Source organism: Natrix helvetica, assembly GCF_964273705.1.
Source record: "Natrix helvetica genome assembly, chromosome: Z".
NCBI classification, from domain to species: Eukaryota; Metazoa; Chordata; class Lepidosauria; order Squamata; family Natricidae; genus Natrix; species Natrix helvetica.
In genome coordinates this window covers 109,802,044-109,829,291 of record NC_138554.1, presented here as the reverse complement: position 1 = coordinate 109,829,291, position 27,248 = coordinate 109,802,044, and the positions used below count along the sequence as shown (strand labels likewise).

General features: G+C 38.2%; 2 protein-coding genes across 3 annotated transcripts in view; one reads left to right on the top strand and one right to left on the bottom strand.

Annotated features, from left to right (window-relative positions):
* SGCE (sarcoglycan epsilon) overlaps nucleotides 1–11,893 on the bottom strand; it is a 77,723-nt gene extending 65,830 nt beyond the window's left edge. Inside the window, exons 1-2 of the mRNA XM_081971666.1 lie at nucleotides 11,794–11,893; nucleotides 9,979–10,063 (exon numbers count right to left, since the gene is read on the bottom strand). The gene's annotated coding sequence lies outside the window, so the exon portion shown is untranslated. The remainder of the gene's footprint in view (nucleotides 1–9,978; nucleotides 10,064–11,793) is intronic.
* A 220-nt stretch (nucleotides 11,894–12,113) lies between these two features.
* The window catches only part of PPP1R9A (protein phosphatase 1 regulatory subunit 9A), a 98,922-nt gene continuing 83,787 nt past the window's right edge, over nucleotides 12,114–27,248 (top strand). Inside the window, exons 1-2 of one of the 2 annotated variants that reach the window (XM_081971657.1) lie at nucleotides 12,114–12,477; nucleotides 19,406–21,006. In XM_081971657.1, the coding sequence (XP_081827783.1) occupies nucleotides 19,627–21,006 (1,380 nt within the window). In that variant the 5' untranslated portion in view covers nucleotides 12,114–12,477; nucleotides 19,406–19,626. The remainder of the gene's footprint in view (nucleotides 12,478–19,405; nucleotides 21,007–27,248) is intronic. The other variant, XM_081971656.1, reaches the window with a different exon arrangement.

Genomic DNA, 27,248 nt, shown 5'->3' with positions numbered 1-27,248 from the left:
AAATCGGGTTGCAACCAAAGTTGTGGAACAAATTATGGTTGTGGCCAGAGGTTCTACTGTACTATGAGAAAAAACTCTCACACATACAAACAATTGCTCTATCAGATTCTGTCTGTCTGTCTATCATCTTCTATTTTTATTTATATTGTTATTAAATTTATTATAGCTGCCCACTCCAAAAGATGCTGGATAACTATTTAAAATTATTTAAAATATATACATGATATAAAATGGAGGGGAAAGTAGGGGATAATGTTTTATCTCAGAAGCACTTAGTTATCAATAATATAAAAGAAAGTTGGTTAATTCGAGTAGAATATTCTCCTCTTCTGTTTCAGTTGTGACATAATGTCTACTGCCCAGTTGATTTTGCATACTGGCAAAAATCACAGCTGCTTTAGCATGCAAATACATGGCATTAAATTTTCTTTGTCCCTCTCATGAATAACTAGAATTATCCAGCCAAAATGGGCTGAATTCAGTGTAATAGCAATCCATGGAAGGGTAAATTTTTAATACAATACAATACAATAGCAGAGTTGGAAGGGATCTTGGAGGTCTTCTAGTCCAACCCCTGCCTAGGCAGGAAACCCTATACCATTTCAGACAAATGGCTATCTAACATCTTCTTAAAGACTTCCAGTTTTGGGGCATTCACAACTTCTGGAGGCAAGCTGTTCCACTGATTAATTGTTCTAACTGTCAGGAAATTTCTCCTCAGTTCTAAGTTGCTTCTCTCCTTGATTAGTTTCCACCTATTGCTTCTTATTCTACTCTCCGGTACCTTGGAGAATAGTCCCTCTTCTTTGTGGCAACCCCTGAGATATTGGAACACTGCTATCATGTCTCCCCTAGTCCTTCTTTCTATTAAACTAGACATACCCAGTTCCTGCAACCGTTCTTCGTATGTTTTAATCTCCAGTCCCCTAATCATCTTTGTTGTTCTTCTCTGCACTCTTTCTAGAGTCTCCACATATTTTCTACATCGTGGCGACCAGAACTGAATGCAGTATTCCAAGTGTGGCCTTACCAAGGCATTATAAAGTGGTATTAACACTTGACGTGATCTTGCTTCTATCCCTCTGTTGATGCAGCCTAGAACTGTGTTGGCTTTTTTTGGCAGCCTCTGCACACTGCTGGTTCATATTTAAATGGTTGTCCACTAGGACTCCAAGATCCCTCTTACAGTTGCTACTATTGAGCAAGGTACCACCTAGACCGTACCTGTGCATTTCATTGTTCTTACCTAAATGTAGAACCTTACTCTTTTCACCATTGAATTTTATGTTAGACTAGTTGATAACCTGGTGTTGCCCTGGTATTTATTTATAGCGGGGGAATGTCTAAACCAAACGTAATTTCTAATGTTGGATTTTCCCCCTTACCAGAGGGAACCCCCTTGTGGAATACTGTGAAGCCGTTCCCATGGCAACTCCATTGTGTTGTACAATAGGAGCCATTTTATGTGGCACAGTAGAAGTCATTTTAAGGCACAACAGGCTGTATCTTAACAGAACACACACACACACACAGGGGTTTTATGGGTGTCTTACCCCACAATATTTGTTTCCAGACAGTAAGTCATCTGTGTACCAAGTTTGGTTGAAATTGCTTGAGGTGTTCCAGAAGTATTCTGGAACACACACACACACACACACACACAGCCATTTTTTTATATATAGATGATCCATCTTGTTCAAAGTCTTGCTGGCTTACTGAAGCCAAGTTAATGGATGATCTACTTTCTTCTTTTCTATTCTGCCCCTTGTTATTCTTGAACATTTTCTCTCCCATTGAAAGATGTATGGAGATATAGTTCATTACACATAGCAGCACATTGGATGTCTACTAAATATTTCCCTCTTTGATCCTTTTAAATGTAAATGACAAGGTTTGAGGCTGTATGGGACTCAATTTTGGGTTATTAACCATTTTCTAATTACAGTTAAAGCCATTATGGACTCTGGTTTATGCCTTTTATTAAGGAATTACATCAGCTTTCTTGTGATTGAAGTGATTTCTTTAACTTACAATTATTGAAAAACATAGGAACTGGCCAGGAATAATAAATTAAAATATTGGCTAAATTCCCAAAACTTATAAAAAGATTTAATAATAGTTACAAGAATTGCTCTGTGAGGAAAATTGTGATTTTTAAATTTGACAAGCAAACAAAATAAAATACCCTTTTCCTTTTCTTTCTTCCCTAGTCAAAAGCAGACTAACTCCAGCTCTGAGAAAGAATTGGGAGAGATGAAATGGTTGCTCCATCCTGGAAAAGTATAAAGTGTAAAAAAGACACTCAGAAAAGTCTTGCCTTTGACCTTGTCCTTAAAAGAGGCAGTGTGGATTGTGTACAGACTCCCAAAGTTTTATAAATATATTTACAAAATGTACTAGCATTCTGTATCATCTATGCATTTTAAAAGCTAACATATAGTAGTGCAAAAAGTGCAAGTAACATTGAACATGGAGTTTGATTCATAGTGACTTAATAGACTTGTCTACTTAGTTACAATGTTGTAGGAAAGTATTACTATGTTCCTCTTTTGGGATGTAGCCTTAGTGTTTTGAAGATCTCCCATTCAAATATTCAGTAAACCCAATACTTCTTAGGTTTTAAGTCTAAACCAAGTTATCCTTGGTTGCTGTTGTTGTTACCTATAGAAGCATAGAGACTACCAAACTTTTAAAAGAATCTGGAAGTTTAAAAGCATTGTTTTAGCCAGGGGTGGGTAATTTTTTACTACCAGTTCTGTGGCCTTGACTTGGTGGGTGTGGCTTGGTGAGCATGGCAGGGGAAGGACAGTGCAAAATCCCCATTCCCTCCCCACTCCAGGATAAGGATATGCAAAATCCCCACTCCTGGGGAAGGTTATTACAAAATCCCCATTCCCCACTAACCTGCCTTCCAGCTCCGTTCTCCTGTACAAGGCAACAGAAGAAGACCTAGCCAATCAGCTGAACTCAAGAGGCAGTGAATAGATGGAGTGGGGCCAGCCAGAGGTGGTATTTGCCAGTTCTCCAAACTACTCAAAATTTCCGCTACTGGTTCACTAGAACTTGTCAGAACCGGCTGAATACCATCTCTGGTTTTAGCTTGATACTTATTAATATTTCATGACATGTGAGGATTATAGGAAGCAGAGTGTAATGAGAAATAATAGGAAATATTGATTTCAAGAATAATTTAGCTGTTTCTTGAAAAGAGAGTATTGCATCTATCAGCCCTTTGAATCTTGTTTCATTCAATCTGAGTTGGTGTGCAGTCCTCTAAGAGAAACAAGGCAGAGACAACAGTCGCAAAAATGTTCTTTAACTCTGGAAAACAGAATGCGTGAAAAAGAAACTCAGATAAATCCAAATATGTTAAGTAAAAGTGCATTTATTCTATCTGTACAGGTAGTCCTCAGGTTATGATCACAATTAACCTAAAATTTATGTTGTTAAGTGAGACAGCAATTGAGTTTTGTACCATTTTATGATCTTTCTTGCCACAGTTGTTAAGGGAATCATTGCAGTTGTAAGTAACATGGTTGTAAAGTGATGGTTTTCCCAGTGACTTTACTTGTCAGGTCACCAAAGGTAATCACAAGATCTGGGACACTGCAGCCATCATAAATGGTTGCAAGACCGTGATCACCTGTTATCAAAGCCTAGCCAACCTCAAGGCTCAACGTTTAAGTCTAATCTCAAAATGTTAAGCAGGGGTGGCTCTGGTTAAAACTTGGATGGGTGGTTACTATGAAATTCCAGAGCTTTGAGTATACTGGAAGACTGGGAAAAATATGTTGAAAAAAAGTCATTAGCAAACCATTTCCATGTCAAGAAAACTGCAAGGATATACCCATGAGATGCCTAGCAGGCAAACTCAATTTATCTTCTAAGAATGCCAGTTGTTACCCTAGTCCCATGATGGCACACGGAGCCATATTTGCCAGCATGGCAGCCCTTGGCAGCCCTCAACTCCAGTGCTGGCCAGCTGATTTTCGGCCTTCTGGAGGGCCAGGGGAGGCCATTTTCAGAAATGAACTTCTGGTTGGCCTGTTGGGACTGTTTTTCGCCCTCGTCAGGAGCGCAAAAATCCTCCCCGTGTGGTGGTTGTGCATGCATGCACATGGGGGGGGGGGTGTCACTTGCACATGCGCAGATGGGTGGGCACAGTTTTTGCACACCTTTAGAAAAAGGTTAGCCATCACTGCCTTAGTCAATTTATTACTTTATTGCTAACTTCAGAATTGAATTTGGTTTGTACAATATATGTAGTATTCGATTTACAACAGTGACCATACAAAGTTACAATGGCACTGAAAAAAGTTACTCATAATCATTTTTCACACTTATGACAATTGCAGCAATTCCATAGTCATCTGATTTACATTCGGATGCTTGATAACTTATTCATATTTATGACGGTTGCAGTGTCCTAGGTCATGTGATCCCCTTTTGCAACCTATTGACAAGCAAAGTTCAATGGGGAAACCAGATTCACTTAACAACTGTGTTACTAATTTATCAACTGCAGTGAGTCATAAAATTGGGCAAAACTCACTTAACAAATGTTTAACTTTGCATCATAATTTTTGGGCTCAATTGTGGTCATAAGTTGAGGACTTCCTGTACATCCAAGACAGTCCTATAATTGCCCAGAATGAGGCAGATACTGCAGGTGGCTAGTGAGGAATTATATAGTTAATATAATTGTTCTTCAAACACATATTTGACTCATCCTCTTTTTATCATATTAAAAATTATACTAACAATTTTTGGAGATTGTATTGGATGTCTGAGACTCAAGAACATCTGGTAATGTACTTCTGTATATGCCCTCAGGTGGCTGGAAAATAATGTTGTCTTGCCATCACGAAAATGAGATTCAATTGTCAGTTTAGTCAGCTGTGAAATTGAGAAGGGTGGCAGAATATCATTTGGTCCTTTGTCTGATGCAGCAAAATCTAATGAGTATGTCCTGAGGTATTTGCACACAAAGAGCAAGGTCATGCAATTGTGGTTAAATGGTGGCATTTCACTGGTCAAATGGGAAGTAAAGTACTTCAAAGTTTGAGGTATTACAAGTTTTTCTGTAGATATTCCAGCATTGCTATGTATAAAGTGTTAATGAATGCTGATGGCATTTGTTTCATGATCTCTTCACAACATAGAAGCAATGGCTTGTGACTTTGGATGCTAACAATAATCCTTGCAAATTCTTAGGGGCGCTCTGTTAATCCTTCAATACTAATGTTAAAAACTTTACTGTTTTACCTTATTAACCTTATCTGAAATTTAAAGCCTGTAAGATTTGAATCATCTTATGCAGCTAGAATTGTAGATTTCCCCCCCCCCTTAAGAAAGCATGAAAGAAACTTCCTTCCTTTTTAAACTCTGCAAGAGCAGAAGAATATAAGAAAGGATAATGGAAAAAGGAAGGAAGGAAGGAAGGAAGGAAGGAAGTAAGTAAGTCCTCATTTCATTTGTCTTCTTTCAACTCTGTTATTCTGTTATTCCATCCTCTCCCCTCCCTCCAGCAATAGGCAGGAAAACCAATTAAATCACCCATAAGATATGGCTGTTCAGTCTCTTTTTAAAAACTTACGTGGTTGAGAAACACGTAACTTTTGCAAACAGCTGTTCCATTCCTTTACAAATCTTACCAACATGAAGTTTATACAATATTTCAGCAAAACTTAGATAAAGGTAAATGTTCCCCTCACACACATGTACTACTCGTTCCCGACTCTAAGGTGTGGTGCTCATCTCCGTTTCAAAGCGGAAGAATCAGTGCTGTCCGAAGACATCACTGTGGTCATGTGGCCGGCATGACTAAATGCTGAAGGTGCACGGAACGCTGTTACCTTCCCACCAACGCGTTCTCTATTTTTCTACTTGCCTTTTTACATGCTTTCAAACTGCTAGGTTGGCAGAAGCTGGGACAAATAATGGGAGCTTACTCCGTTACGCGATGCTAGGGATTCAAACCACCGAACTGCCAACCTTTCTGATCGAGAAGCTCAGCATCTTAGATTTCCCCCAGACTACAGCACCCTTTCAGGCATCTGAAAGACAAATCAGCATTCTCTGGAGTCTGTTAGTTAACTCTGACCTTCCAAAAATAGAAGGAAGAACACAAGATCTGTAGCACGGATAAAGTTATCAGTAATCAAGAGGAATGTTCCTTTATATACAATTTGGGCTATATGCAAAAGTCCCTTTAAGATAGTGTTATAGGGAAGCTATTAATATAAGTTTCCATGGTAGCTTTTAAATTGTATTCCATGCTACCGTTTTAGCTTACAGTACACATTGAAGATTCTGGTTATGCATGTAATCACTACTGCATCACTCTACAGCAGGGATGTCAAACTCGCGATGACACATTGTCATGTGATGTATCACAACTTTTTTCCCCTTTACTAAATTGGGGGTGGGCACGGTCAACACATGACGCATATGGCCCGTGGGCCGCAAGTTTGACGCTCCTGCTCTACAGTAATGGCAGTCATTTCTCTCTGCTCAACCCACCTCACAGGACTATTATGGGAAAAATAGAAGGAAGGAGTACTATGTATGTTTGTTGCCCCGAGTTATTTATAAAGTGATAAAGTTGGCTTTAAAAAAAATCTAATAAATCAATAATTTGTGTCAGTTGTTATTTTGTGATGCAACTGTTAGTATAACATACAGGTGTGGGAATACACAATTATGGCTCCCCAGCAACCATACCTGTAAGAAAAGCATGTTTTCAATATTACCCTTGGCTTTCATATATTTTGCTGCATAAGACACCAGTTTTTCACAGTAGGGAAATTTAACAGTGAAAGATTGCTGCTCATAGCTATTGGTATAATTATAATGTTGCATATCCGCATGGAAAGGGGATAAAACATAGTACACTCTACATTATTATAAAACATTTTTCCCAGTTATAAATTATTGTATCCTGACTTTCCTTTCATCATTCTCAGTTGCTGTAAGGCATCTTTCTTTTGATCAGAGAAATCATAACTGAATGTCACAGCATAAAGAATTCCAGTGTTCAGTCTCTTGTATTTTTGACTACATCTGAACTAGACTGGAAAAAATCATGAAATATCGCAACCTGGTCATTGAAATGCGATTATGGATGAAACATGTAATAGTGATACCCATTGTCATAGGGCATTTGTCCAAGAATTTTATAAAAGCACATCAAGAAATTGCAGCTTCCTATAACAACACCAGTGGAACTGCAAAAAACTCTGCTATATGTAACATCGTACATTTTAAAAAGATACTTGGTTGATACCTAGGATTCTGGCAGTAACCCATATTAATTATCAGTGCAAGTCAATGATATTTGTGATTCATTTTTAAATGTTCAGTTGATTAAGTTTCATGTTTAATAAATAAAAGAGATAATAATAACAACTACAACTACAAATAGAATGACCGGCAAAGGCAAGCAATACCAATACCAATAGCGATAGGCGCCTTGGGTACAATCCCCAAACAAGTGGAGCACCACTTGAACACCATTGACATTGACAAATTCACCATCAGTCAATTGCAGAAGGCGGCTTTACTTGAAACTAGTTTCCATCATGTGATGATATCTGCAACACTGTCAAAAATCCAGATTGACCTATCCCAGGTCCTTGTTAAGGACTTGGATAGGTAGACAAAAATGCCAAACCCAATCTGAACATCTGGATGACTGTGTGATTAACAACAACAACAACAACAACAACAACAACAACAATGGTATGGCTCCCCATCTCATCTAAGTGATTCTGGCTCAAAACAATAAAAATAATGATGATGAAGGTTCATTGTCCAAGCTTGAGGGTTGGTTTCCAAATATTTCATTACCAGGTTAGGCAAGATTTTCAGTGGAGTTTAGGGGATGTCACTGTCAGTGTTCTGTTTATAAGGGCTTCAGGTATGGGTGTCAAGTGAGAGTCTTGTGAGTCATTAGTGAGACTCTTGTGATATGTGGTTACATCAGGTCAGGATAATTGGTAGGTGAACTGCTGGTGGCGTTGGTTGAGGGTTGGTGCTATCTCTAGTTGGCTGCCTGGTTGATTTAGATTCTGAGGGGTTCGTAGGCTGGTTGTAGGACAATGTTTCCATTGATGGAATTGCTTGTGGAGTGTGCCAGGCTTCAATGAACCCATAAATGTGGAGGGGGGACGATGATTTTTGTGTTGCTCCAATTAAACAGGTGCTGTTTAGCGTGGGTAGAGATTAAGGATTTGGGATCGTGGTGTTTGACTGCCAGCCGGTGTTTGTGGATCATGTTTTTTTTTAATTGACATGATGTTTGTCCTATGTAGAACCTGACATATCCATACCTGAAGCCTTTATAAACAGAAAAAACACTGATAATTACACCCCTTAAAATCCACTGAAAATATTACCTAGCCTGGTAATGAAACATTCAGAAACCAACCCCAAAGCTTGGAGAACAAAACTTCAGTCTCATCCAAACCCGAATAAATAAATAAAATATTTCAATAAAAAAAGTTTAAAAACCAGATTGTACAAACATATAAAAACCATCAACAACTATCAGTTTTAAAACAAAAAGAATTATGCTAGTGACAGAATCTACTAACGAAAGCCCTCCAAACCAACTTAAATGAACCAAACAACCCATTAGCTCAGGAAGGAAAATCAGGAGTAATCTACAATATTCAGTGTAATAATTGCCCCGATGAAGGATGGACAGACAGAAGACTACCAGAGGGTATCCATGAACATCAACTAGCAATAAGAGTATACAATGAAAACTCATTAATCACAACACATGGACAGACTTAACCATAGTTTCAATAGGGAACCCAAGAGTATCCTAGACTAAGCTGAATTCAAAAACAATGGGGAATTTCTGGAAGCTTGGCATTCAGCCAAATCAACTATCAATACACACAAAGATAAATCGCATTTAAATGCCATTCAAGAGACAATATTAAAAAAAGCTAAGAATGAAAAAAAAAGACAGTTTACATCCTGTCCAGCAATTAATACCCAGGTAAGTAGGGACTAACATCAGACAATCAAGCAGAAAACTATCACCTAATTAAGGAACTACCAAAGAGAAAACCAGACCCCCATCAAAGCCAGCAAAACAACTGCTGTGTGTAAAAAGGGAGGAAACCCCACATTCAATGACACTGATATGTTACCTAATCGTGTAATAGAAAGCCTGCAAGCAAACAACCAAACTCAGAAAGCTTCAAGGACTCCACAGTTCAATCCTGAATTACATAACATTTTTTCCTATTGGCTCCCCACCATTGCCAGTTACCTAGACACAGTGGGAGAGAAATGTCTTCACGGCCATCCTAAAGCCTGGGAGGGATGGGAGCCAAACTGCAATCACAGTGAGGAGGCAGGAAGGGATAATGTACCACAGAATGGCCTCTATGGCAGAAAAGGCTTCTTTCTGAATCCTGCCTGATGACACACATTCATAACTGGACCCATAACATGCCAGTTCTGATACAATGGGTAGAGGTAAGTGGGGAGAGGTAGACCCTCAAGCAACATGGCTTTATAGGTTTATAGTAGGGGTAAAATGCTACCTGTTGGGACTGTTTTTCTCGAACAGGTAGTAAAAAATGCTACCGGTTCGCCCAAACCAGTAGTAAAAAAATGCTATCGATTAAGACGAACCAGTAACTCCAACAATCAGCTGTGCGACTATCAGCTGTCCTGTGCCATTAGAAATAACAAGGCATAGCTAATTGTCGCACAGTTGATCATTGGAACTACCAGTTAGCCTGTAGTTCCAACGATCAGCTGTCTGACAATCAGCAGTGCACTTGCACGCGTGAAGCAAAGCAAACCAGTAGCGAAGCGAAATGGCAGCAGACTTCAGAACATTTCACCCCTGGTTTATAAGGTTTATCAGCTCTGTGAATTGAACCTGAAAACATATTGGCAACTAATGTAGCTTGTGGAGCAGAGGTGTAACAAATGCTGATGGGAGTTGCTTACCTAATTGCCAGCTCTGTTTTCAGATGCTCTTCTAGGGCAGCCTTATGTAGATTCTGGAAAGCCTTTCAGTTTTTCTCTGCTCCATCTTTCATCAAGCAGAATAAAGTCAAGAATAATTTGGATTTCTTTTTCACACTTTTGGCTTTCCCGGGAATGAGTTATTTTTCTTCCCTTAATTATTTTTATTTGTTTTATGTATTTATCTAATTTATCTAGAGCTGCCCATCTTACCAAAAGGGACACTGGGAGGTAAACACAAAAATAAAAATAAAAAAGTAATAAGAAGTGCTATGCTAAAAAAGGAACTTGGCCAATCAATATGGAAAGAAAAATGGACACACCAATTTTACTGTTTCTTGACTTTTCAATCTTACAATAATTTGATAAACAGTGATAAACCTAAATCTTCCTTTTATGTTTATTTAATCTGAAAATCTTTCTGTTATTAAAGTTTTGTAATTAAAAGAAACTTTTGTGAAGAAATGTTGTTAGGATCCTCACTCATTCTTTAATAGTAACTCACCAAATATTGGTTTGATTGTTCACTTTTGAAAAATGTTCATTATACAGACTTTTATTGATTGGGGCAATAAATTCTTGGGAGAGGGAGACATTTTGTCATGCTACTTTTTGCCCACTTTTTCTTAAGGAGTCACTTTTTCTTAAGAAAATAAAGTCAATATCTGAAATAATTTTAAATTATTTTTAATTAAGCATTTACTTTCAGAATTCAGAATATGTAATGAGCTCATAAAATATATTAAAAATAAACAGGCAAATTAAGGATGGCTTTCACAGATGATCTGTTTCTGTGGAGAAAAAAAGGAAGCTAGTATATAAGATGATGGTTCATTTTATGTAGTGAAATCCTCACAACACTATCATCTTAGCTTAACAATTCTTTGTCTAAATTAGTTCAAATCAGAAACTAGCTATAAAGCTGTTCACACTTTATTAGGCTAAATATGTGGTTTGCTAATTTGTGGCATTTTGTGAATATAACGTGAGTAAAACAAAACTTAGGCCCTCACAAAAATATATTAAAAATATGATGAATAGATAATTTACTCCTTTTTAAACCAAGATGAATTCCTAAATTGGTTTAAAAGTTTGCAAAGAAATAAGTATCGTTATGTAGAATTGTGCTTACAGTATCCCTAGTACAAGAATGATCAAACTCATGGTTTGAATTTAGATGACCAGGTTAAATCCATGTTTGGAAGTGAAGTTTGCTTTCATTCAGGCTTGGCAGATCATCCACAAGTGATGGAAAGACAGAAGGAACAACAAACCTATTTCATTTCACCACAAGGAGGCCTAAGGAATAGCCGCACTTTTAACCAGTTTCCTGTCCCTTACCTTTACCATAGATAGTATTATGCTTAGGGTTTAATTGAAGGGAAAAAAATCTACTAGCTAGAAAGTTGCAATGTATATTGAAATATAATTACAATTCACTTGTTACATTTTCATTGCATTCTTACTTTACTGATGATGTTGTAATAGATGATCAGGATAAGCACAAGTCATATAGACAATTTTTAAAATTCTAATAATTTTCGGCATTCAGAAACACTGATATCAAGGAATTACATGCCTACATTGCATATCTAATATATTAGAAATATTGTATATAGTATGCACATTCAGAAACACTACGTGCCAATAGCCGGGGCTTATATGTACCTACTGTACTGCGTATGTATATTGGATGTATTATATGCAACATTGGCGTTCAAAAATAGTACGTGCCCATAGCGATGGAAATGCGTCTCAATAGCTCGGGATTGCAACCAGAGGGAGCCTCCATCTTACGTTTGCAGATGGGTTTTCCTTAGGTGGCGGATGACAAGCCGCTTGCGAGATAGACGGCGAGAAACTGGAGAAGTCCAGCAGAGGGGCACTTCCAGGACAGGAGCCTTCCCACAGTCTCTTGCTGTTTTCAATTTATTTTTCAGTACCTCCGGTCAAGGCAACTGCTTTGCAGTTAGCCTTGATTGCAAGAGCGCGCAGATCTCCGCAGCAGCCTTCAGAATGAATGCACGTGCGTGGGACTGATTGAGGGGGCGGGGTGATTCGTAGCCAGAAGCTACTAAGAGGCCACGCTTGTAGTGTCCGAGTTGTTCAGCAGTAGCCGTTCGCTCCCGCTCGCTTCGACAAAGGCCCATCGGTATCGCTGGATTCTTGCAGTGGTGACGGTGGTAGCAGCAGCAGCTTCGTGCTTTCTGTGCCTTCCCTTCTCTCGCGCGAAGCAAACCATTGCAACGCGTTAGAAAGTTAAACACCTGTCAGGCGTTCTTGGCTCAAGTGGAGGAGAGTAGCCGGGACTCGTCGGAGGTTTGTCAGGGCGCCTTCTCGGAGCCTCCGCCTGCCGGCCCATCTCTCTCGACTGACCGAGCGGCGAGAACCAGGCTTACAGCCCAGTGCGGGAACTATCAGCAGTGTGCCTCTTCTGGTGTTGCGGAGTCGAGTCGGTGTAGCAACCGGGTAGGTGTAACTGTGGTGCTGGGGGAGGGGGGCGGCGGGCGGTGTTGGCAATGGTAATGAAACGGGACGGCGGCTTGAGCCGCGGCAACACCCCTAGAATAGAATATGAAGGCAAAAGCGGTTGATTTGCAACGCCCACACTCCGGGTAGGGCGGCGTGCAAGGAGCTGCCACGCTATGGTAATTTTTTTAGGGCCGACGTGAGCGTAGTGGGTAGAGGTCCCTGCTGCTCGCATCGCTTTTGTTTCGGCACTCCGCTCCCCCTTTCTTCCACCCCCCCCCCAAAAAAAAGCAGACGGGCTGCGCGGCGGCTCTACTGTCGCTCCAGATTGTTCTCCCTTTCGCGGTTCCCTGCATTGCTTATCCAGAGGCGCTGCTGCTCCATCTCCTGTTGCAAGGTGCTTCTCCGTTCGGCGTTTTCCGCCACGGGAGTTCAGTCTTCTATCTCACTTTCATCACGCGGAAGGGGTGGGCAGAGCGCGAGAAGCGAAGAAGTGAAAATGTGCATATATATTTTTTTCATTGCCACATGGTGGTTTCCAGCGAGCTCCGAATCCTCCCCCCCCCGCAAGACTTCCTCCTTTGCGGGTTTCTTGCGCAAGCGGCGGCGAAACGGCACGCTGATTTTTCCGCTGCCTTGAGACTCAGAGCGGTTCTCTCCGCCTCCTCTCGTTATTTTGTAGGGAGCCCTTCAATCCTGTGGGCTTCTCGCTCCTTCCTTCCTTCCCTGTACCTGCCGCTCCTCCTTTTAATAACTACCCTTCACGGACGGGAATGGAAGAAGGCCGTGCGGGAGCAGGGAAGATGCCGCGTTCCCAGAAGGGGGTTTAGGGACAGAAAGAGCAGCCACATCCAAACCTTGCCGGTGGAGCAAAGGACCGAGTCGCCAGATCTGGATGCAATATGGGCGAGTTCTTTCTCAGCTCCGCCAGCTCTGAAAGGCTTCCCAGCTTCTGAGGGAGCGCCAGGCAACCAAGTGTACATATGCACCTTCTCTAAGGGGGAAATTGCAGTGTTGACAAAGTTGTAACCGCGGAGAAGGCGGAAACGGCACTAATGAGAGATTTTGCTCCCTTTATTATTGGTCATGTGCTGCTGCTGCTGCTGCTGCTCACTAAAGCTGGAAGCAAAAAACCATTTCCTCCTTTTGCCCATCCACCATGGCAAAAGCTGCCAACTGGCTCTCTGTTACCAGGGATGATTGTCAATGTTTGTGAAAGGCAGTTTGACCTCCTAATAATATTGAGACCCAAATTTTTGTGAAACTGACATGGTCTGCTTCCCATTCTTAAAATTCTTCATGCCATTTCTGTGAACCTTTAAGGGTTCTTTGTCAGGCTGACAAGACTACCAGGGAGACAGGCAAGTCGTTTCATACCAAATTATTTTTCTTTGCTGATTCTGGGTTTCATTGTATTTGATTCTCACTCTCACCCCCAGATTTATTGAAGCCAGTGTTTAATTTGTGCATTTGCTGGTGCATTGATTGGCATTCTAAAAACTGGTATTACTGCCTTAGTGTTGGTATTTCAAAGGATCCCGTCACTGATGGGTACATTTCATCATTTCTGTAAGAGAAAAATGAAGATATCTGATTATGTGTCACCACGTGGTGAAACTCTAGTAGAGGACTGTTGCAGCAAAATACATTGTATATGGTGTTCTTTGAGCTTGGTTGTTGTTGTTGTTGTTGTTGTTGTTGTTATTATTATTATTATTATTATTATTATTATTATTATTTTGCAGACATATCATTACTAAACTAGGTAACAGTGCTAGGAGAGAGTGGGGCTTGCTCTTATTTTTGTATAATAGTGGATTGCCATGTCAATTTGGGTGGGAGTGGTGTTGGTTTATAATATAGGCTGTTGTTTATTAGTAGCTTGCTTGTCTGAATTGGTTTCTTGATTTAATCAGAATAGAGCTGGAAGGAACCTCCGAGGTCTTCTAGTCCAACCCTACCGAAGCTATACTATTTCAAACAAGTAGCTGTCCAATCTTTTCCTTAAAACCTCCAGCGATGAAGCAGTCACAATTTTTGAAGGCAGTCATGAGTACTTCATCGCTGGAGGTTTTTAAGACAAACTTTACTTATTTAGGATCAATAAGTAAAATAAGTATTAAAATAAATAAATACACAAGTATTGTTCATTGATTGTTGTCTAGTGTTGATTGTCGGTCTAATGTTAATATTAGTGTTAATCTTTGCTGGTATGGGTGTTGATTGCTACTCAGCGGGTGTTTTGGTCTCTTTGCTTCCTTTTTATTGTCTCTTTTGAATGGTGTGTAGATGTTTATATCCACGTGCCTCTTAATGGTCAGATTATCTGAGTTTGGGCCTCCAGGAATTCTCTGATATTTTTGGACTTGGCTTCATCTAGGGTGCCCACAATTTCCTAATTGAAGCTATGGTTGAGTCTGTCCATGTGTTTTGAAATTAAGGAGCTTTTATCATTTCTTCTGACTGCTATTTGATCTTCATGGATGTGCTCTGCTAATTTGTCCTTAATAGTGGCTGTTAATAATCCTTACTTTGTACGTTGTATGCTTTTTTTTTCTTGGCCTCCTGAGTCTTTTGGTTTACTTAAGATGTTTTGGAGGACTTTAGTAGGTTTGTGTGCTGTGTTGAGGCCATGTGGTTGTAATAGTCTGTTGATGGTTTCTGAAATATTTTTGATGAATGGCAAAATGTTATCCTTTTAACAGCTTCTGTTGGTTGAGCCATGGTAGGTTAAGCAGAAAGGCACTTTTTGATAAAATTGTATGGCTATCCATTTTGTTGGACAATGTTGTGCACACACACACACACACACACACATTTTCCCGATGTTCAGGGTTTCTACAATAGGTTTTTCTTGTCCAAGTAGTGTTTTTACACAGCTTTTCTTGTAGAAGGTTGGATTGTTATTTTGGTAATGGCACATTTAGTTTGGGTATGTATGTATGTATGTACGTGTGCATTTATGTGTGCTTTATGTGTGTGTGTGTTTATTTATTTATAATTTTCTTCCCCCGTGAATTTTCTTTGGAAGATGTTGATAGTGTGTTTTCTCTAGCTGGTCCTTTATAAAGATGTTTTCTTGACTTACAACAGTTCATTTAATGACTGTTTAAAGTTAAAAAGGGACTGAAAAAAATGATTTTTGACTGTTTTTCACACAAGAGCTGTTGCAGCATCCCCATGGTCATGTGATCAAAAGACATGCTTGGCAACTGACTCATATTTATGACGGTTGCAGAGTCTGGAGACAGTCATGGGATTTCTTTTTGTGATTTCTGACAAGCAAAATCAATGGAGCTAGATTCATTCTGCAGTGATTCACTTAGCAACTCCTGCCAAGAGCAATTGTAAAATGGATCAAAATTCATTTAACATCTGTCTCGCTTAGTAACATAAATTTTTGGCTCAATTGTCATAGATTACTTGTATGTGAGATGGTTGTTAAGTGAGTTTTGCCCCATTTTATGGCATTAATTGTCACAATTGTTAAATGAATCCTTGCAGCCAAGTTACTAAGTTAAGTGAATCTGGCTTCCCCATTGGTTGCAAAAGGGGATCACATGACCTTGGGTCACAGCAATGATCATACATATAAACAGTCATAACTCACTTCGCAAGATCGAATCTGGTCCGTCACTAGGACCAGAGATTTACTGTTCTGAGTGTTTAGACTCATGCTGGAGCCCCTTTTCAAGGCGCCTCTCTCTATTGGAATATGTGCTTTGGCCAATTCTGTGAGTCGTTCTAAAGTTGCTTCTTTCCTTGATTAGTTTCCACCCATTGCTTCTTGTCCTACTCTCAAGTGTTTTGGAGAGTACCATATTTTTCTGAGTATAAGACGCACCAAGGTTTTGAAGAGGCAAATAAAAAAAAAGTAAGTAGATAGATAGAGGGATAGAGAGGGAGAGAAAGAGAGAGAGTAGTTAGGTAGGTAGGTAGATAAAGGGATAGAGAGAGAGAGAGAAAAAAAGAGTGTGTAGGTAGGTAGAGGGATAGAGAGAGAAATAGAAAGAAAGTGAGAGCGAAATACAGTAAATAGGTAGAGAGAGAGAGTGTGTAGGTAGGTAGATAGAGGGGGAGAGAAAGAAATAGAGAGAGAAATACAGTAGATAGATGGAGAGATAGAGAGAGTAGTTTGGTAGGTAGATAGATAAAGGGATATATATATATAGAGAGAAATACAGGGAGGGAGGGAGAGAATGTGTATGTGTAGGTAGATAGGTATGTAGGTAGGTAGAGGGACAGAGAGAAATAGAGAGAGAGATAAATACAGTAGATAGGTGTTTCTGCTGGCATAGCACTTGATCAATGTAATTCTCATCAATCAGTTAAAGAGCTTTCCAAAAGGGGGGGGGAAAGTTTTTGCACTCTGCAAACTTTCCCAAAACAGCCATTTTTTTCACAAAAATGGGCCTGGTTGTTTTTTTCCAAAAAAAGGCATGAATAACCTGGGGGAGGAGGGGACTTGAAGAGTGTTCTGGGGGAGGGGGGCAAATGGAGCAAAAAAACGACCAATTTTTCGCAAAAACAGTTTTTTTGTCAAAAGAAATTGCATGCATAGCCTTATAGAGGCTTATAGAGTGCTGCTGGGGCTGGAGGGGCAAAAAACGGTGAGTTTTTTGCTCATTTCTGCCCTCCCCAGCCCATAGGAGCTCCCTGAAAGCCTCCATAAGGGTATGCACAGCCATTTTGGCGAAGGGGCAGGGTTTCGGGAGGCAAAAAATGCTGTATTCGCTGTATAAGATGCATCCAGATTTTCAGCCTCTTTTTTGAGGAAAAAAGGTACGTCTTATACTTTGAAAAATATGGTAGCTTGATTCCCTCTTCTTTGTGGTGGCCCCTGAGATATCAGAACACTGCTATCATGTCACCCCCAGTCCTTCGTTTAATCAGACTAGACCAGGGGTGGGTTCCTGCCAGTTCTAACCTCTTCTATAGAAGAGGTTCCACAAATCTACTCTGTCTTTTATAACTGGTTCCAGTTCCCTCCCCCCACCTGTCTGCACCACGCTTGCCCCGCCCACCGCTCACTGATTGGCTGGCTCACTAATCGCCCCACCAGCCTCTTAGAGTCCTATCTAAACAAAGTTTTAAGCTGTCAAGTTTGAACACCCGTGGGATTTTTTTCTAAAGAGTTAGGGGTGCAAGGGTCTTGTAACTTGACAGCTTTAAGACTTGTGTGCTTCAAATGCCAGAGTTCTTGAGCCAACATGACTGGAGGAGGAATTCTGGGAATTGAAGTCCACAAGTCTTAAAGCTGTCAAGTTTGAACACCCCTGGGTTTTTTTTTCTCTAAAGGGTTAGGGGTGCAAGGGTCTTGTAACTTGACAGCTTTAAGACTTGCATGCTTCAAATGCCAGAGACCTGAGCCAACATTTTGGTTGCTAAGCAAGAGCATTGTTAAGTGAGTTTCACCACATTTTACAAGTTGGCCACTCCCACCCAGTCACATGACTTCCAAGCCACTCCCCCTCGGTCACATGGCTGGCAAGCCATTCCCACAAAGCAGGCCACACCTACAGAAGAGGTTCTAAAAAAATTTGAAACCCACCACTGGACTAGACATACCTAGATAGGATGCAGCTGGACATGTTCACCACCCATTCAGGTTCCAATGCCTCTTTGGTTCTGGGATTTAGTTTCAGTAGTTTTCTTTGTAACTTAGTTTTCCTTTTTCTGACATGTCTCTGGGAAGTGTTCTCGATGGTCATTGTCAGTCTTTCAATGTGCTCTGGGTATGATGGTATGTTGTAATTGTTCCCTGAGATTTTCCATGGTATGCTGATATTTATTCAGTCTGAAGTGCACATCTGTGATTCTGTATCATTTTTCACGCAGTTTCTGGGGCTATTTTCCATCCTTCTGTGCATTTTATTGGGAGTTTATATCTGAAACTGGTGGGTAGGGAATGCTATTGTAGGCATTCACACAGAAAAAATAGTTTTTCCTTAGTGGAAGTGTGCCTACCTGCAAATGTATCCCATTTGCCTGCTGCCTGAAGTGTCTTATGCCCATATTTATATAATATGCAATATTTATATAATACAAAATATCAAGATGCAGTATAAAATAAATAGGGAAACAATATCTGTGATAGATATGTGACACCAATGCAAATGAACTTGTAACACCAACATACATGAACTTGTAATTGTTGGAATTTTCCTCAGAGAGTTATTCCATGGTGTTATATGATATAGTAAGGGACCTATTCACAGGATATCAAATGACTAACAGAGAAAAAAGAGGGTTTCAAACTTAATCTTCCATAGAATCTTTGTTCCTTAATCTCAAGTATGGGACATAGTAATTATTCATTTGTGAGAGAAATGCAGCTAAATTGTTTTGGTCTTAATTTGAGTGTTCCATGGAGTTCAAAAGCCCTGACTTAAATATTATAGATTCAGGGTTTATTTTTAAACAAGATTATCACTATCATTAAAACTTTAAAAGTTTCTGTATTTTCTTTTAATTTTACCTTTCCTCTAGGAACCTAAGTATCAGTGGGATGTTCATTATGGATATCTGCCAAGTGAGCTTAGTTCATAAGGTGGAATTACAATTGGGTACATTATACATATAACTGTTTCACTTTACATTAGAACCTGGGGTCATGAATGCTTCTGAACATGACCAAATCTGGTGCCAGCCAAAAAATTCACTAAATGTTTCACTCTGGTCGCAAACACATCCTCAGGTGGCGATCAAACACAGCCATAGCAATTTCCCCTGCCACACCATTTTTTTTGTACGCACATCTGCAATCAGTCTTGCTTCCAGCCACGACCAAATCGGATTGCAATCAAAATCCTGGAACGGATTATGGTCGTGACTGGGGATTCCACTGTATTGCCAAGATTGTCACAAAACAAATGTATAAATCACATAAATGAAAGGTATGAACCCAAGTGTAAGTTAAAATCCTATTTTTGTATTGCAGATTACACCAACTGTTTCATCTGATTCCCCCCCACACCTGTTACTACAATCCATTTCTGGAAGATTATCTGCTGCCTATTAGTATGACTTGGATAGAATCTCTCTTCTTTTAAGTGCATCCTTAATTCTAACCAGACTTAGTTAGGTAGCTGTTATATATGCTGGTGTAACCTTCTGAAGTTAGGTACCTTTTATATATGTAACTTTCTGAAATTTGTAAACATGAAATCAGAGTGTTCAGGGGAAAAATCAACCATCCGAAGTGCCTCTCCTCACAGGAATGCTTATAGAGCTCAGTTCCAAGCCCTAAGAAAGAATTTTGATGAAGAACAAGAAGCAGTAGCAGCCGCTTCTCATCAAACCAGGGGAAGGAATTATGGCTCTAATGTCAACAGGATTAAAAAGTTATTCATGCAAATGGGTGCAGAGCCTAGTGAGAATGCTGAGGAAATGACAAAGGTCAGAGGTAGAAGTAGTCTAGTATCATCTGAAGGACGAAACAAACCTATAGAGATTGTGGAGAAAGCTGATGGATCAATTGTACAGTTAGAAGCTTCTGTTTCAGAAAGGATTAGTAGATTTGATGCTATGCATGATGAGTCTTCCAAATTTACTGAAACCAGGAAGGGGATTAAAAGAAACAAAGCACAGCCTTCCAAACACTGCTCCCCAAAGAAGGAGAAAACAGCCTCTGCTGATGAGGATGAATTGTATTTCTTTAAGTCTAGCAAAGGAAGTTCCCTAGAAGATTCAATGGATAGTTCTAGTTCAAAAGCAGAGATTGTTTCCCCAACTGTGTCTCAACTGGCAGTGTTTGAAAACATTGATTCACAAAAAGATGTAGTTGTTTCAGAAAAAGAAAGCAGTGAAGAGTTTACTGTAACTGGCCATTACCCTCTAAACCTGTCTGCAGTCAACAATGATTTGTCTCCCACAGTTGGAAATCTTGACAGCTTTAGTCCATTAAAAGATACCAGTGCTTGGCCCTTATCAAAGCAAGATACTTGTTCAGTATCTCTTGAGAATTCTCCACAAACCCCTACTTTAGTTAATGAAAAGTCAAAAAGCACTTTCCCTGATTTAAAAACAAGTGAAACACAAATTAAAAGTGCCTGCTACTCTGCTTCTGGCCCCTCTGAACCACTTCAACAAGAGATGGTAGTAGATAGATGTGACATACAGGTTTTGGGTGAGACTAAGAATAAGGCAGAAACAGATTCTAAAGCATCCTCTTTGCAAAAAGAGATAGTGGATGAAGCTGAAAAGATAGAAATACCAGTAAACCCTGTCATTATTGATGACAGCGCTTTCCACGTAGCTTCATTTTCAGTTGAAGATAGAGGTGAAAGGGAAGTTCAGAAAGAACAAACTGATTTCCAGAGCTCTCATGGATCTAGTCACACCAATTGCAATGTCCACAAGATAGAATCAATATATAGTTTTGATTGGGGGAAGGATGAAACTGAAGAGGATGACCAAGAAGATAGTGATGATAACAGCTGTTCTGATCATGACAAAGAATATTTTGAACTTAGTGGATTATCAGAAGAAGAGGAAATCCCACCAGCCAGAAAAATTATGTTTAGTACAGCTCCAATTAAGGTAAGTTTCACTAGCATACTTCTTTTATATGCATGCACGTTTTTTATTCCGTTGGTTGTTTTTTTTCCATGGTGGTTGTTTTGCTAATGAATGTTGATAATGGAGATTTCGTCCATTTCCATTGAGTATTGGATATTTTGACTAAAAAGTTATAATTTAAATTAAACAAGTCCCGTGCTTTGATTCCCTTTGTTAAATGTTACTTTAGGGAACATTTAAGCCAATGTCACAAAATGTTTACCTATTCTGAAATTTATTCAGGTTAAGTCTGTTAAGCCAATTTCTCTATGTAATTTTTGTTATTAGCCTTCTAGTGGGGAATGAGGAGGCAGAATTGCTAGATAAAATATAAATATGTATAAGGAAAACCAACATTCAAAAGTGTAGGGAACTTTTCAAAAGTAGCTAATCTATTGCAAGCATAATAATCACTTTATATATTAAGAAATAACTAAAACACATTTGACAACATGGTAAAAAGGTTAAATGGAAAAGATAAGCAGAAATAAAACAAATGCTCTCAAACAATTGGAGCTTTGTTCAGTAGTGCAAATTTATGTATTATGGAAGTTGGTTTTTAAATTGTATATATCCAGCACTATTGGAAAATTCAGTAAAGGTGGTCCTTGACTTACAAAAGGTTTGTTTAGTGACTGTTCAAAGTTACAATAGCACTAAAGAGAAGTGACTTGTGACCAGTTTGCACATTAAGAACGGTCGCAGAATCTCCATGGTCACATGATCAAAATTCGAGTGCTGGCATGTACTTACGACACTTGGATTGTCCTGGTGTCATGTGATTACCCTTTATAACTCTCCCAGGTGGCTTCCAACAAACAAACGCAATGGAAGAAGCTGCATTAATTTGCATGATTCATGTAATAACTACAGTGATTTACTTATTTGTGGCAAAAAGGTCATAAACTGGGGCAGAATTCTATTTAGCAACATAAATTTTGTACTCAAAACTGTTGTAAGTTGAGAACTACCTGTAACTGTTATTTTTTTAAAAAGCTACTAAAACCATTTAGAGAGCAGCCAGAGTATCCAGAGATGAAAAAAAAGTTTCATTCAACAAATTATAATTATCTTAATTAAAATTATAAGTTTAATACTAAGTATTTCATCTGTGAAATGTTATGCTATGTACTGGTTCTACAAATTCTTTATTTTAAAAAGTTGTTTTTAATGTTTATTTTTAACCTCTCTTAATCTCATGCTCAAAATGGGGCATATAGCATTTCCTGCTACTTTCTTATTAATATAACAATAACCCTATGAGGCTCGGCTCATTGATCTCATTGCTGAAAGAATTTGAATTTGGGATCCCATTCTCTTTGAGCTTTCTTGTTATTTTTAGTGATGATTGAAGTGAGATGGTTCATCAAACTTTAAAAAAATTATTCTAGATTTTAAAGAGGCATGCAGTCACTGCTGGAAAATTCTGTGGTGCTAAACTACTTTCATTTAAAAGAAAATTAATGTTAAATATTTTTAGTGTCTTAATTCCCTATATTTAACAACTGTATTTTTATAGTGTAAAAATAGCTTGCAACACAGCCTACTTATTATAATGTTTAAAAAGATAAATATACAAGGGAAAGAAAAGGTTGTATATGGAGGAAAATACTGAAGAAAACAACATTTCTTTTTTTGCTTAGAATTGTTACTTAGAGTATATTTTGTTATTTCCTTTTATAGCTTGGATTCAGCTTTGCCAGTTCTGAAATTATCAAGATGACTACTATATGTTAATTTTTAATTTTAAAATTCTGGCTTATTAAAAATAGCCCATTTATTATTATACGTTAGGTGTGCTATTTATACCTTATCTAGCAAGGTATACCTTACTATTTAGAGCAAGAGTTTTCAAATTTGTCAGTTTTAAGATATATAGGGACGTCAACTCCATATATCTGCTTAGCCAGCATGCTATATACTAGAATGTTTGTTTTTAGTGTGTTGGATAATTTAGAAATCTTTAGAACCATTAATTAGGTATCTGGATGCAAACTGGTTTTAAGATTGCTGAAATGTTGACATCAGAATTTATTATGCTTATACCACTTCTCCATAAATGTATAATAAATGATTTGCAATTTTTCTCAGGAACCACCTATATAAAACTGTCAGTCAGTCTACCCAACACACAAAAAAACCTGCATGTGCAAATGCCCTTTGTTTTTTGGGATTGTTTAGCTGGAGACAAATAATCCTTAAGACACATTCCTTATTGAATGAAGTTTTGAAAATATGTTGCTTGGATTGCTATTGCTGAGACTAGAACTAGATTTAAGTACAGGTGATCCTCATTCACAACCACTTGTTCATTTACCATTCCAATTTACAATGGAGATAAATGAGTTATGACAGGTCCTCAATGTTCTAGCTGTTGCAGCCTCCACAAACATACTTACAATCCTGGCACTTAGCAACTGGCCTTGGTTTCTGACAAATTGCAGTATTCTGCGGTCACTTGGTCATTTTATTTGAGACTTCTGCTGGCTTTCCACAAGCCAGAGTCATTACAAAGTCAGTGGAGAAGTCAACAGAAAGTTGCAGTCCTGTAGTCCTCGCTTAATGGCACACAGTTATTTGCTTAGTGATAGTAACTGGGGGCTGGCAAAAGTGCTATTGCTAAGCAGCATGGTTGCATGATGTTGCGTTTTACAACCATATCACTTAGTGATGGAAATTCCCATCCCAATTACAGTCACTAAGCAAGCATCACCTCTAAAGTTTAAAAAAGCTTTGTGAGTAAGTAATAAACATCTAATGCTTCAAGGATGTTGAGTATTCATGAACTGTTTAGCTATTAAAGGGAAAGATTAAAAACTGGGTAACCAATACAACATTTGCAGTATCTGTTAGTTGAAGGATTGTATATTTGTACGTTCTAAGTGAGTTTGCTTTGAAGTAGGATGCTATAGTTTAGCTGCAGGAGTGATATGGTTATCCATAGACTGGCAAAGACTGAGCTGAAGCAGCTTGTGTAAATAATACAGAGGAGATTTAAAATATGAAAAGAGAACGTTGTTGTCAGATGATATCTGGCATTGAAATCCCCAACAAAAATCAGGAACTAGTGTGGGAAATGTAAAACCAGTCTGATTTTTTTAAAAAAAGAAAATCACCTTGTATTTTCCAAGAACCTTAACTCTGAGACATTCGGTTGTGAGGAGGGATAGATGCATTAACCTAGAAAAAGTCCATCACTACATTAAAAGACAAAGAAAAAATATTTGATGGAAATAATAAGTTATTTAGAATATGAGTGAAGACAGCTAAACAGCCTCCAGAGGCTGAATGTACTTAAAAATGGTGAAATGATTTGGATTAAAAATGAGAGAAGAGAATGCTGAAAAAAAGTTTTTTAAAAAATTATAAATGGTATGAGAATGCTGAAAAGCAATAAGGCTGCAAATGTAAGTGGAGCAAAATTAAATATGGTTTGGAGGGGCTGGAGGATTTGTTTTTAATGTGTGTCCAAAGGCTGTATCTGTGCCCAACAATTGGCATCATGCTGTTATTTCCCCACATATAAAGGGAAAATAGCAAAAAATGCCTGCAAAATCTACAGGGCAATTAGTTTAAGTATGCCTGGGAATATCTTTGCAGAATTCTGATTGAAGGGGATAAGAACAAAAATTAATTGTTCAATGCAACTTCATGCCATGAAAGAAGATAAGTCATTCTTCCCCTGTTCAACAATGCACTGTAAATATAGAAATGAATGAGAAAAAGCTGAAAATATTTGAGAAAGTGACTAGATTGTTTCTCATCAACTATGTTCATTAATACTGAAAAATGATTTGATGATGTGAATATATATATATATATATATATATATATATATATATATATATATATATATATATATATATATATATATATATATTCCCTATGTCACTTGCTCTATTTTTTTAAAGTCTAATACATTAGTTTGACTCACCCCCCTGCATTAATATCATTTTTTAAAAAAGTATATATTATGGTAACTTCTTAAATATTAGGAAACAAAAATGTTTTTAATTATACCAAGAAGAAGAGCCAATATAATTCTCTTAAAGCGTTTAATGGCATTTAATATTTACTTGAAATTATTAATAGGTTACAAGTATTTGACTTGCACTCAGTTAAAAGGATTAAGATAGACAAGGAATATAATAGATGAAAAAAGATGTTATTTGGCAATGGGACATTTTGCAGTGCAAAGTGATAAAAATAGCTCTGTTGTGACTGCGCTTGTAACCGGACTAAATCATTTACTATTCAATTCCCTGTTATTAAGAACTTCACTTGAGAGCTGACTTTATTGTATGAATTCTCTAAATATACTTAGCTGCAGGGTTCTTCATCCTACTTAATTACTGCATTCAATACATACAGATTCATGTTTCTACCCTTCACCAACAACATTGTGTACATGCAATAGCAAAAATGCCAGTTACTTAGTTGGATTTCAGTTCTTGTCCATGTATATAACAGAAAACAATAAGCCAGTATCCCAGAGAATACTAGCATATTGTTCAAGAACAATACTAGTATATTGTTCAAGAGTATATTTCCTTAGTGCATGGTGTCCAATTCCATACACTTAGTTTTCTCTGTGAGCAGATGCATTAATTAGGAATTTACCAAGAGCAAAAAGCTTAACACTATGATCAGATTAAGTTTTTTTTAATTAGTTATACAGCTGGTATTTGCACTTTTGGTGGGAGGAGCCTTCTAGTTGTTGTGGATTGCCCCCCACCCCATGCTAATTATAGTGAATATAAACAGGCTAGGAGATAAATAATTAATAAACTAACATGGTTTAAGAATCCAGGTTTCCCTTCCAACTAAGATCTCACTTTATTGAAGAAAACGTATGCCCATCAAATTATTCTCCCCAGTTTCCATTTGTTACCCTAGAATTAGACACCTTGTATTCGGTTGTGCTAAGCCTTAAAGTGATTAATGTAAATTATTAATGAGGGGATTCTGGCTTAGCATGCTTATTCCAGTTAATTATGGTTTATTCAATGAATGTAGTTAAGCAAATAGCTTAGCTTACTATCAACCATTGATAGACATCCTGTATATTTATAATTACTTTCAATTTCAGGTACCTTTTAACTTCCATTATCTTTCTCTCTTCTCATCCCATCAAGAGAACCCTTGATGGGAAAGAAAAAGCTGGCTTTTCTAGTAATCCATCTGTAACTAGTTGTAGTCATGCTAAACTATTGAATAGTAATAACCCCTAATAAAAGCTGTTATTAAAAATATTCACAGCATTGTTTTGAAACACAAAAAGTCAGTTATTTTCCCCTTTTTTGCTATGAACTGAGAAGTGGCAAAACACACTCTTAGGGAGAGGGATCTTCCAAATCCTGCTGAGCAACAAATTCCAGAACCTCCTTCCATAGATTGTCCTGGCCAGCAGTTGCTGGGAGTTAAACTTATCGTCATGTGGAGACAATCGCCATTGCAATATAATTAAAATTGCAATTCTGTGTATCCATACTAACAAATCTTGTTGGAAACAGTGGGACTTGCTTCTGAGTGAATGGGCATATACCTCTATATGCTTCCAACATGAAGTTCCAATGTGAGGTTCTGTCCTAATTAAACAGCATGGCTCTATGAAAATTCAATTTGTTTTAGTTGAACCAGTCTTTTGATTTAAATCCTGAAAACAAATCTAATTGAGCCAATGCTTCAAATTGATTTGGGTGCCTCTTAATGAGTTTATTTTTACATGTGTGTAGCTACTTTTTCCTGAACGACCTATTTAAGCTGATTCCCATTATCCCATTATTCTGATTGAATCCACATTTTCATCAGATCTTGAGTGACTGGCACCTCTCCTGTAATTCAGTGTAGAGATTTAGTCTGAGGTACCTTTTGTTAGATTTAGCTTTCAGTGTACATTGTGCTCTGGTTTTGAGTGGGTTATACCAGCTTCTGAAATGTTCATCACTTCTGCTGATTGGTGAGGCAGAAGGCTAAGACATACTTGAAAACACTGTTTATTATTGGAGACACAATCTGCATAAATATGCATGAGCTCAAGAATGCATGAATTACGGCGATGCATCATTGGAGATATTTAAATTTTAAATGTTGAAAGTTTTTCTCACATTCTTTTTGGTGGATACTTAAAAGAATTATTTATTTCTAAAATACCTTCAAATTACTAGATACACTTTAATTGTTAAAAAATTTAAGTGCATTAAACATTCTGTTTCTAATGATTG